The sequence below is a fragment of the Anser anser genome, assembly GCF_964211835.1.
Source record: "Anser anser genome assembly, chromosome: 9".
NCBI lineage: Eukaryota > Metazoa > Chordata > Aves > Anseriformes > Anatidae > Anser > Anser anser.
The window spans coordinates 20,624,307-20,636,772 of record NC_139729.1 but is presented as its reverse complement, the minus strand read 5'-3'; the positions used below and the strand labels follow the sequence as shown (position 1 = coordinate 20,636,772).

Sequence of the window (12,466 nt, the reverse complement as noted above, 5' to 3'; positions counted from 1 at the left end):
GGATCCGTGACAGCTGAGTTTTTCCTATCGATTATGTGACACTGCAGTTCATTTACACGGCTCCAAAGCTTAAAGACAAGGGAGGAGCCCCCCGGTTTAACCCGAAATCCTAACAGAAAGCGGATCAACTTTCTGGCTACTGTTTAAACTGATAGATCGGGACTTAATTCGGAGAGACAGAAAGGGAGAGAAACGACAGCACGGATTTATCTTGCCGGGCGTCTTTGGTGCAACTTTAGAAACTGCGGCGTTGCGAACAGGGGGCCGAGATGCTAACGAGCAGCAGCAGCGAGTTCAGCTCCTGGTTTTCGTATCGATTTTAGGAAGGGGGTCCCGGCTCCGGGCTCCCCCCGCGGGTGCGCGCCCCGAGGGCGCGGCTGCGTGCTGTTGCTCGGGGCCTTTCGGGCTCGTCCCAGCATCGGCGAGGGGGTCTTTTGCCAACCCCCCCGGGGACGGCAGCGGTCCCAGTGTGCTGCCGGGGCCTTTCCCTCTCTCTTCGAGCCGGGGGCTTTGCGAACGCCGGCCCCGCTGCTCCCTCCCCCTGCCCTCGCCGAGGTTTCACTCCTTTCTGTTAGTGCCTGGAAACAATAAAGGATGTCGGGCTGGGCTTTTATTGATTATTTGTCACCCCGTATTTGTCAGTTTCAATAACTTTTCCTGAAGTTTTACTCACGGGCACTTGAGCTTTCAGATTAGGCCAGCTCTGCGGATTGCAGCGAGGGGTAATTATCCGCCGGCCTGCTTCCCCGCTGCCGGGCTGCGCCGCCCGAGAGAAAAGAGCATTACCGGGGAGGGGACGGGCAGGATCCGGCCCGAGCCCCCCCAGAGCGCTGCCCGGGCCCGAGGCGGTTGCAGCCGCCCCCCCGCCGCCCCCATCCGCGGCCGCGCTCGTTCCGCGGAGGGAGCCGTTGCCCCCATCCCTCCTCCCCAGCCCCAAGGTTTGGAGGCCGGGACATCGCTGCCCTCCCTCGGGGTGCAGGGATGGGGGGGGGGGGTTATACCCGCGGAGCTGGGGCCCGAGCCGCGGCTCTCGGCAGCCGCCGCATCCCCGGGATTCGGTGGAGGGATGCGACACCGGGGCTTCGCCGTGCGGGGAGCCGGGAACCGGCCCGGAGGCGGCGGGGCTGCGGCACCTGCCCTGGGGTGGTGGTGGGGGACGAGATCCGAGCCTGTGGGGGGGGCTCGGACCCTCCTGGAAGGGAGGGAAAGCCCCGCTCCCCCGCCCGCCTCCGCCTCTCGGCACAGGGCGACGGGTCCCGAGCGCTGAGCGCGGCCCCGTGCGCGCTCCGGCCGCGGGTGAGGGATGGAGGCGGCCGGGCGCAGCCGTCCCGAGGGCTGGCAGCGTGCTCGTCCCGGCATGTGGGGTGCCCGGGGTACCCCATGGCATCCCACCGCAAGCCAAGAGGAGAGCGAGAACGGGGCGGCCGCGTCCCCGGGATTTAATTACAGCGGAATGCATTCTCCATGCTGATTAGGAGGAAAATCAATCGGGGGCTTATTTGGCACAAGGAACCAATAAAACACACGCGCACACACACGCACAATTTATTAGAGCAATAATCTCAGCCCCAAATGGCCTAAATATTATTGTTTCAGTTGCAGTGAGGGAATTCAAACTAGAAGTGTTACACAGAGAGCATCAGGGAGTCCTTTCCCAGGAATTCAGCAAGAGTTTCGAGCCTCTTGCCAGGGGCTGGCTTGCCGGCTCAGAAACCTTTGAAATAGGGGGTTGTGATCCCCCATTTCAGGTCCAGGTGTCCAGACTGCTGTAGTACCTACAGGACAAGCAGCTCTGTGGTCCGCAGCTGTTTGTGCCAAGAGGCAAACGTGGTATAGAGCTTCCCACTTGGTCTTCCAGATTTCCTGCTTTCCAGTGATTTATATGTGAAATTCCTAGAAAAGAGGAGGCCACACAAAAGATCCCCAAGCCACGGGCGGTGCTAAATGCCTTGCTGTAATATAACTGGAGAAAGACTGTTTGGGCCAAAAATTCCCTGCTAGGGATGGGGCAGGAATGCATCCCGGCAGGAGGGTGCAGAGCCCCGAGGCCAGGCCGGGGGTGCGTGGGGAGGCCAGGGGGCAGCGGTGCCCCCCTGCTTTCCCTCTGCCAGGCGACATCGCTGCCTTGCTCTCTGCCAGAGCTGCAGCTCCCAGGGGGTCCCCGGGGAGTCAGGGGGATGCTCGGGGGGCATGCAGGGGGCCAGCTCATGCTGCGGGGTCCCTGAGAGCTTCAAGTGTGTGACTCAGGAGATTCTGAGTTTGCTTTGCAGCTTTCTGTAACCCCAGTCATCTCCGTCCCGAACCGGAGAGGACCTCATTTCCTGCTCAGAGCTCTGGCAACCACAAGGTCTTTTAATAAGGCTGCCAGGGGTGCCGGGCTGCGGGAAGGACAGTCAGTGTTTGTCACCAGGGAATGAGCTGGCATCATAGCTCTCATCTGAGTCAACAACCTGGCTAGCCCTGAGCATGACTTCATAAATCATGGCATCTAATTGAAAAGCACATACTTATATACACAGGGCTGTTCAAAAAGAATGCAAAAAAAATTAATAATAAAATATAACAAACACTTCTGTTCTTCCCACTAGCCTGTTCATCAGTCACCTGATTGTTCCAACTTACATTATTTCACGCAGAAAAAAAAAAAAAAAAAGGGAAAACATAAAACCATCTTGTATAGCCACAATAAAAGCACAAATGAAAAAATTCATCTCTTAATGAGAGGCTTAGCCTTTTTCTAACACAACCCTAATAATAGGAAAACAATCTTTAAGTGTTTTTAATTTAAATTGTTTTCACGGTTAATTCAAAATCACTGAATAATATTATCATGTGTCTATGTATCTATTTGGCATTGAGGCATATGATATTTCAAAGCAATTGAACCACTTTTGAAAGCAAAAAGAGTCCTTTACAATTCATGTATTCGCTTTTTAGAAGTTGTTTAGTACACATACGCCGGCCTTCCTTTTTCTCCTCCTTCCAGTAGAAATGAAAAGTAAATCTGCAATGAAAGATTGGTTACGTGCGTTCTGCTTTTCACACGCAAATCTCCTGGTTTATTTTTTCGCCCACAGGAGCTGAGGGATATCCTTGTGTCAGAGACATCTCCCTCTGCCATCTCACCCGGGACTGCAGAAGCCCAGAATGAGTGCAGGGCAGTGGCTGAGCAGCAGCTGAATATTCAGATTTCACTCTTCAAACAACCAGAGATACTTCGAAACCACGCGTGAGACAAAATGATGTTAAACTTTCAATCCTTAAACCTCTGTTTAGTCGTACTCCAGAAGTGAGCAGTTCATAGCAGACCGGGATTTCTGATTGACACTTTGCCATCAGAAGCCCTCGAGTAGGATTTTTCCAGCTATAACACAGCTATAACACTGGGCTCTGCTCCCTTTTGGAAGATGCTATTTCGCGAATAGGAGCACGGGAGAAATTTGCATAAAAGCTTCATATATAATACATGATTGCTTGGAAATTAAGAAGCAGCAGTTTTTCCCTTATTGTTTTTGGAATAAAGGGTGCGCTTTGTTTTCTTGTTTACTTAGTGTGCTCTCTGATCCCTTGATGTGTTTCAAGAGTTTTCTGTCAGCATCATGAGACCTTGCTTACCTGGTAAATTTTAAGTGTGAAATGATTAGTGTTCAAAGTGCCTGAAAAAAACAACAGTAACAATGTCTGACAACTTTTTTTTTTCCTTCTCTTGTTAAATAATATTTCATGGTACATTAAATGGGTTGTGCAGCCTCTTCTGAAGAGACCAAAGCAACGTATTGCCGCACACTTAATGTTTGCATCAAGTAGCAGTTCTTAAAAAGAAAAGAGCTGAAGGCAACCTGCAATCCTTCCCTGAGCCTTTTCTCAGTTTGTTCTGAATTTGATAAGAAATGGTAATAATTTGGGGACATATATGGAAAGAAAATAAATATTATTTCACAATAAACCTCTTAGTGTGTCATTTGCAGATACTAGAAATGCTACTCGTTAAATCCACTGATCGTTACTTTTCCAGAAGTCGAAATGTTTTCAGCCGAACTGATTTCTTGACAGTAGCTTCGGATGTAATAGCTAGAGCCAGAGCAGCCCAAGGAGAGAAGCAAACAATTAAAACATTTACGTATTTGATTCTTGATAGACATCTCCACAAGGTAGGTTTTAACATTTTTTTTCTTCTTAATTTTTTTTTTTCAGTAAAGAAGGATAAGCTTGGAGTGCCCAGTCACCGTGGTAACTGCCAGAAAAATTCTCCTGAAGTTTGAAGAGGTCAGCTAACGGGGTCAACAACTCTGGCCTCTTTCTGAGCTGGGGCTGGCAGGCTCCATCCTGCGGCTGGGGTGTTAGCGCAGGCTGAGCCCTGGGAGGTGGACCATTCCAGCTCTGATATAAATTTTTTGAGTCAGTTCACGGCCTGGACTCTCCAGGTGGCCTCCAAAATCGATTGTGACCTTGTGACCCTGTCTAACGGAGGCATAGCATCCACCCTAAGTAAGGATTTAGCCAGGAACGACAGCTTTCCACTGAGTGTTATTGGGGACAGTACAAACAGTTTTGGAAGCAAGGAGGTAGGTATGAGGAGCTGAGGTCATTAAAGGCATATTAAAAAACACTTTTAAAAATCCTTGTTAGTGGAAAGTTTTTATTAGCATTATTCCTTAAATAAACTGTTCTGGCAAGGACCCTTTTATCTTTCCTAACAATATCATACCAAGTATTTCAGTGCATTAACATATGAAAAATTGGCACTTTCTATATTCCAAACTGAACTCTTGTCTACCTTTGGATTTTGAACTTGCAAGTGAAGCTGGCAGATGTGTGATAAGACTTCTGTGAAGCATGTTTTTTTCCTTAATATCATAAAAACCAGGAGACTGCTTATTAAAGCGCGTTGTTTATTTTTGGAAGTAACTTCTCTGATATATGTGTTCTTTTTAGATTCAAGAAGCTCTTAATTTGTGTCATTTTATTATTAAACTGGGAAATGAAGTCACATTCAGAATAGCACGGAATGAAAGTATGAGTTTCACAGGCTGTTTCCTTCACTGGTTTGTAATACACACAGACAAGTCACAGATTTGGTTACATGTTTTTGTAGAAGAAAACTGTCATCATGCTAAGTTCATATTTATAGAAAAAAATATATTTTTCCCTTAAGATTTCAAGCAACAAGCCATTGGGGTGAGGCAGGGACAGGAGGAAGCTGCTGCAGAGGTCTGATTTTGTTAAAAAAAAAAAATCTATAAACATGCCATTCTGAGCAAGTGGCCTTGCTATTGTGCTCCCGGGTAACACTGTCCTGGTTCATTACCACTTCCACAAAACCTCAGCTCTGCACACACTGCTCACATGAGTAATCGGTCGTCATCAGGTGAGTAAGTGGAACTACATGGAGGAGCAAAGTCCAGTTTCCAAGGTGGAAAATGCTCTCAAACTTTGAGTGACTTTAAAACTGCTCTGAAGGAAGAAAATTGCATTAATGTTTGTTCCCAGTCTTGGAAAAATTACACAAACTTATCCCAGCGGGAATCTTGCCCAAACACTTCTTATGCCTCACAGGAGAGGGCCTGGCTCTGACGTCCTTCTTCCCATCACTCACCTGCGGAGCAGTTCCCCTCGGGTCAGAGGGCTTGTGCAGAGATGGGGCTATTAAATACGACTCAGAAAGAGAGCCTGAGCCCTCTCCACACTAAATAACACGGTACCGCTGAGAAGTCCCATTCGTTACAACAGCGAGAGTCTCTGGCTTTTACTTGCGGTAAAACCTTGCTTTACACAAAGTCCCCAGAACCAGAGGATGCCTGTTGGCCAAGGTCCTGCCTCTTGTAGGGCTGGCGTAATCTGCCCGGTGGGATTATCTGAAGAGCAGGAGTTAAGTTACTACAAATAAGAAGGGGGGCAGAACTGCACCCTAAAATAATCTGGGGCCCAGACGTGCACGTGCGGGTATCAATGGCAACACTCTATTTAATTCCATCCTAAATAGTAACTGTAGGTTGTTGCTGTTGATTTTTAATAGAACTATGCTGAAAACAATTTATTCACATCAGTGGGAGTGTTGATTCAGGGGAGTGCCTTGTATGACTAAGCTTGGCAAGACAGAGCTCAGAGTCCTCAGAGAGGACTAGCATATTTGCTCAGTTTTCAGAAAAAGCATTTAAAAATAGGAATTGTGAGCAGCTGCAAGGTGAATACAAATCTGCAGAATTTTTAGCATTTTTTTTTTTTTTAATATTCATACCTCTTTCGTAATGTGAGCATACAGTGCCCCAGTTCTACCTGACAAATGGGATTATTTCTAAAAGAGATGGTACAACCATTGCATTGGAACTTTTGGACCAAAATTGCCTCAAACTTTACCAAAAGCCTCAGGCTTGGAACAAGGAATCATTGGCAGAGAGAATGACAAGGAGTCTCAAGATCTTTTACTTGCTAAAAAGTTTTTTGAGTTGATTTCTGTAGATGCTATTGAATTCATAATCAGCTGAAAACCTACGAATGTCACTTGAAACTGGTCATGGGTCTGTGTCTTTTGTAACTCTTTGCCTTTTTGTGTTGATCATCTCTAGTACAACTGGGATGTGGAGGGCATTGTGTAGCTGCAGCGGGGCTTCTGGTCTTCCTCAGCCCTTCCAGCTCCATGAAGTGCTCACTCCAAATTGTTTGATTCCATGACATATTTTCTGAAGTGCAGGCTGCTTCAGTTTTAGCAGAATGATATACATGAATGGGCTTAATACAGCATTAGAGATGAACAGTCAGAATCACCAAGGGTGCTGGACTGGTGGTTCCCAGCCTCTATCATATGGATCACTGATAATCCATGGGGCCTTGGGAAGTTTGCTGCAGGTGGTCTGTGGAACTGTATTAAATAATAACGTTCATAGTCTTCAATTAAAATTTTGATGAGAAGAGTGTGTGGCAGTCTGCACTCAAGTCTGAGAACTGAGAGCGATCTGCCAGCCTGAAAGGTCTGAGGATGTCTGCTTTGCATGAATGTGTCTCAGCCTGTGGTCCATCAGGCATTAGAAAGCATTTTGAGAATGCTTTCAAATTAAATACATGTGCAGTAAATGAACACGCCTTCTCACTCATGCAAGCGAGCAAGCAAAAGAAAACAACAGCAAGAAAAAAAAAGGACTTCAAAACAAAACAAAGAAAATAAAGGTAATAAATTAACACTGACGCCTCAGCCTAGTTTGTGTTTGTATCTGAAAACCACATTTCCAGCGCCGCACGGAGCAGGGAGCAGGGCTCTGGCAAGCATCACCTCGCCACGGCCTGGAGTGGGGCTGCTGAGGGTCTGTGCTAGCTGGAGGAAGCGGCGAGGGCAAGCGGGCGCTCAGGACTTGCAGGTGCGCTGCCAGAAGGGCCCGAACAAGTGCCGCATTTCCTTCGCCTTTTACTTTCCTCGCCGCGTTAAGTGTGTGTGCGGCTGGCATGCAGAGGAAAAGTCAAACTAATTCCGATGCTTTTCCCTATTCTGGGTGGACTAAGTCAGAGAAAGCACTTACGGCAGCCTTTGTGGAAGGGTTACAATGTAGGTTGATACTTTAGGAGCTATAGGAAGTTCTTAATCCTTCACTGCCTACGGGACTGTCATTTATAGACCTGCCATTGTCTCATCTTTTATAAGGATGCTTCCTTACATTAAGGTTCCAAGAGCAACCGGACTTGGCCATTGTTCACAGCTATTTCAGCTTGTGCCTTAATGCACATCTAATATTCTGTTTATGCTTTCACTGCTCTCCTACGCAGCAGACTGTACTTTCACACTGGTTTAGGTGACATCACTGACAAAACATTCATTCCAGTGTTTCTTTTTTATTTTTATTTTTTTTTCTTTCCTGATTCGTCTGTACATTTTGATTTTGCATTAACCTTGTTTATTACAGGTAACATGGGAAAGCATGTGGAACTTTATGTATTTAGTTGCTCATTTTGTGTTCAGTTCTTGGTTGAAGGAAAGCCACACAAACACACTTCCTTCTTATAAAAAGGCTTCCACGTGTTAAATTTCCACCAGGTCAAATTCATTACATGTGTATTATCTAAATTAAAGTATCTTTTACCATATAACAAGAATGAATTTGGCCATGAGCAGACAAAATGGAAGCAGGGATTATTTTGGTTGTATAAAATGTAGCTTGATGTTAGTGGTGGCTTAATTACAGGATTTTTTTTATTGCTATTCATACAGACAACTGCTGTTTTCCCCTTTGATTTATCTCCAGATCAACCCCCTTCAGCACCCCATTTCTGGCAGTCTCAGCAACACGTGGGGTCTGGCAGGCTTCTGCAGACATTTCCATCCTCCCTGCACTGCTCCTTCCTGTGCCCTGTCGCACCAGCCCCGCAGTCTGGTGTTTCTCAGAATTCTTCAGTGATGCCTTTCCTCTCTAATCTGCCCCATGGCTTCTCCAGAATCCGATGTTTTTGTCAAAGTTTTTCCAACAGTTCTAGAAATAGAGGCTGAAATACAGGTGGGTAATCTGGAGACCAGGTGGTGTGCTGCCACTGCCTTCCTGCCCTGCCTTGGGTAAATTACAGACCTCCTCTAGAGCTCAGCTCAGTGTCCATAAAATAATAACAATAATTTTGCAGAGTGCTTTTATATTCCTGAAAAAAAATTGATGTAAATCAAAAGCTACCTAGATTTTGTCAAACACAACTCTGTCTAACACTCCCCACCTCTTCCTCTGCTGTCTTAGCTGCTGAAGCATTGCGATTAGCCTTTCAGAGTCAAGGGTTTTGTTCATGCCTTGCATAAAGCAACATTTGGGCTTTTAAATTACCCTTGTGTTCACAACATATATAGCAGTGCTGATTTTTTTTTTTTCCTACATGTATTCTTGCTTTGCTGAAACCCCCCTGAACAAACTACACCCAGACTGGTGCCACACAGCCACCAAGTGCCCGGTCACCTTTGTGTGCTCCAGGCAGCGTGCGGCTTTAGCATGGCCATTGGGGGGGCAGCGCACGTCGAAATGCGTGATGTGGTCCTTCCTGACCCCGAGTTACGCCTCGCTTAGCAGTCCCTCTTGCTTTTTAGTTGCTCTTGTAGTTTCCAGTTATGTAACCCATCTCATTTTGTGAATATGTGAATTTAACAGCTGTCATTGTCAGCAGTGGTGGTGTGGTTTCTTTTTCTTTTTTTTTTTTCTTTTTTCTTTTTTTTTTTTTTGGCAAGCTGGCATTACTCATCAGTCTCATGGTAGTTTTGTTTGAAAAATGCTTGTGTTAGAAAAAGTGGATTTATCAGCTCAGCACTGTATGGTGCTAGCATGCAGCACAACAAAAGACAAGTGCTCATTTCAGTAACGCTTGCAGCATTTCATGGGGCCCCCAAATAGGCTGAACAAGGCTTCTCTGGCAGCTAAACCCAAGTACAGTGGGAAACTGTTAAAGTGGCAGTGTCACTGCCTGGAAAATGGGTTCTGTTTTCTCCCATCAGTTATTGCTGCTTTCTGTTTTTTGGTTTGTTTGTTTGTTTGTTTATGTGTTTAAAGACTATTTACTGCTTTCGGAATTTCACTGAATGTTTGAGAAAAAAGAGACATAACTGAAAACGTTGTGCTCTTAGAAGTGATTTTTTCTTACCATTTCTTGGAGCACAGACCAAACAGTTTGTCATTCTCAAAGTGGTTCTGTCATACAGGGAAAAAAGATACTTGTGGCTTTTTCAAGTAATACTATAAAGTCAGTCATGTTGCAGCCCTTCAAGGAGGTCTCTTTCCCTGTTTAAAACAGTTTATTTTCAGAATGATTTGCTGCACTTAGAATTTCTTTCAGAACTGCTCTTCCAGAATGCAAATACAACCTGGAGAGTTTTCTGTATTTAATTGACTGTGTCAGGTGGTTAAAATCATGTTTTAAAAACAGTATTACATACTGCAAATGTGTCAAACCCTTTGTTCATAGATATTTAAAACAAATGCATTTTTCAGTATTTGTTTATTCTCTCTGTTTGCACTCCATACAGATGGTGAAGATAAACTAGTGAGTTTCATTTTGGCTTATAAATTATCTTTTACATTTCCAGGCAAGATGCTACAAAGCCTGTGTGACAAACATCAGAAGGAAATACTTTTTAGAAATGTTTGCCACTAGATGTATTGTAAGATTTATGAAAGGTTCAGTTTTATAAAATGCAAATTTTGGACCAATTGTTTCTCTAAAAGCCTTTACAATCTCTGTAGCTGCGTAGTTAATCTGCTACCCCGTTCTCACCAGGTGTCCAACAGGAGTCAGAGCTGGATAGAGCACACATTTTACAGATCTATGAATATTACATACATTTTTAACTTTCACAGCTTTTGTTTGCCAAAATGCGGTTGTTTACCACAACTTGCGCCCAGACAAATGTATCTAAGCATGGACACTTTTAAGACTACACAAAAGGCAACTGCATCCGCCCCTGATGGCACACAACCAGGACGGTGTTGCTGTGCATTCATCTCCCACATGTGCTCATGCTCCAGACGATGGTGGGCTGTATGGGAGAACTGGGAGCACATGATTCCCATCTCATCCTGTTCACCGCAGAAATAGGTGGCTGCGGCGAGCTGCCTGCTCTCTGTGAGGACAAAGGTCTGAGCTGTCGGCTGCTAGACAGCCTGCAACACCTCAGGCAGAGGCACAGTGACCTCGCCATAAATGCATGTTGGCATCATGCTGTGCCAGTGCACACAGACCCCTTGGTTTCCACACCTGGTATGGCAGCAACCACACAGCAGCCACTGCTGCGTACCAAAGCTTGATGTGATTAACCTGTCAGGGTTCACGCTTACTCAAGGCCAGCACTGCTGGAGCTGGTGAGATGTTTGCATTTCAGTACCCAGAAAGCTTGATGTCTCTTGGGGTGTTTCTCAACTCCTGTGCACAAATTGGAGATTCCTCGGTCCTTGGCCAGACCAGGCACAAATAACACACCCAAGTGATGCTTCAGGGAGGCAAGGAAGATGTTCAGGGCTTCCTCCTCCCTTGAACGTAGTAAATCTGAAAGCCATACAGAGGCAGCTGGTGCAGGCTGTGGGGCAAAGCTTTGTTTAAGACATGCCTTTGTTGATACCCCCATGCCCTCTTCTTGCCACCCATGGCTGCTTGCAGGCTGCCCAGGGCTGCTGGTGAATGACATCTCCTTCATCATCACTGCGCCTACATGGCTGTAGCTCATCCTCTGGTGTTTGCCTGGGCACTGAGGGCCAGGTACACTGCAGGACCCCGCTGTGAGAGTGTCACTGAGGTGTCTGATCAGGAAGGCCAAGAAGGGGTGATATCTGTGACTGTGAAGGTGGGGGTGGCTGTTTCGGTACAAAACGTGCAGGAAATGTTTCTCCCACACCTACCGCAGCCAAGCCATGGTCGTTGACTTGAGTGACAGGGGAATGGGAGACTAGGATGTCTCAGCACAAGCCCCCCTAAGCCTTGGCTTGCAGGGTGAGGTCTTGAACACAGCCAGAGCCTGTTACATTAAAGGCTTTGTAAAAGCAACATTGCCAGGCTAACATCCACCTCCCACGTTAGCAGCAGCCCCGGCAGGTGTAACGTGATCCGGGCAGCCCAAGCCAGCGAGTAAACAAACGGCCGCTTTCTGCACAAGCTGCACCAGAGAACCTCTCCCAGCAGGGAATTAGGGTGAATACTGGTGCTACGCGAGCTGTGCTGCTATGGAAAGGTCTGTGATGATGGACAGTGTCGTGGGACTGTTAATTCTCCTTATTCCACACAGGTTTTTCCCTCTACACCCAGTATTGGGTAGGGTAAAACTGTATGGAAAAAATCCCCTAATAGGCCTGTGGAGTTTGGTGGGACTGGGCCTGATCCAGCTTCTTGAGCTTTTGTGGGGATCTTCTGCTGCTTGGTTTCCCTAAGCTGGAGAAAGCAATCCCACTGCTTCAACACTGCCAAGCCAGTCAGTGGCGTTTAGTGTTGTCCTCAAGAGCTGCTTCCTCACTCTTCCGCTGGGCTCCATCTCCAGTGAGCAACACTAGCCGAAGGGCTTCCTTCTTAACTACAACACTGGTCATTTTTTCCTCCTTCAACGTCAGCATTTAAGCCTCCCAGCTGCGGTGAGCCCCCCCTCCTTACACAGCTGAGGTAAGCAAGGTGCATCTGTGGGCCTGGCAGGCCTCTCGCAGCCTGCAGCCTGTGGGTGCACCACACCAAGGTTGTGGCTGGGCAGCGCTGCCACCATGCTTCTGCTGCCCAGCCTGGGTCCCATCCTGCTCCAGAAGGCCTCCCCCCTCCCTGCCCACGCTCCGGCTCCTCACGAGTTATGATAACATATAAGCAGCTTAGAGAATTCTTATCGGAACGAGTTGAACACAATGCGACGTTTAACTCTTAATGACAGCCACCTCTGACTGTGAGTGACATATTATAAATTATGTTTGAACTGGATTTTTTTTTCAGCGGCAGATATTCCCCCTGCCACCCAGCCAGCCCTGCGAAGTTGCACTTGTGGCCT

At 46.8% G+C, this 12,466-nt stretch overlaps 1 protein-coding gene across 1 annotated transcript in view; it reads left to right on the top strand.

The window, feature by feature from the left end:
- Positions 1-3,946, top strand: part of LOC310904150 (uncharacterized protein) — a 265,904-nt gene extending 261,958 nt beyond the window's left edge. Inside the window, exon 8 of the mRNA XM_083848465.1 lies at positions 3,078-3,946. Within this exon, the coding sequence (XP_083704591.1) occupies positions 3,078-3,079 (2 nt within the window). The 3' untranslated portion in view covers positions 3,080-3,946. The remainder of the gene's footprint in view (positions 1-3,077) is intronic.
- Positions 3,947-12,466: the final 8,520 nt, after the last annotated feature.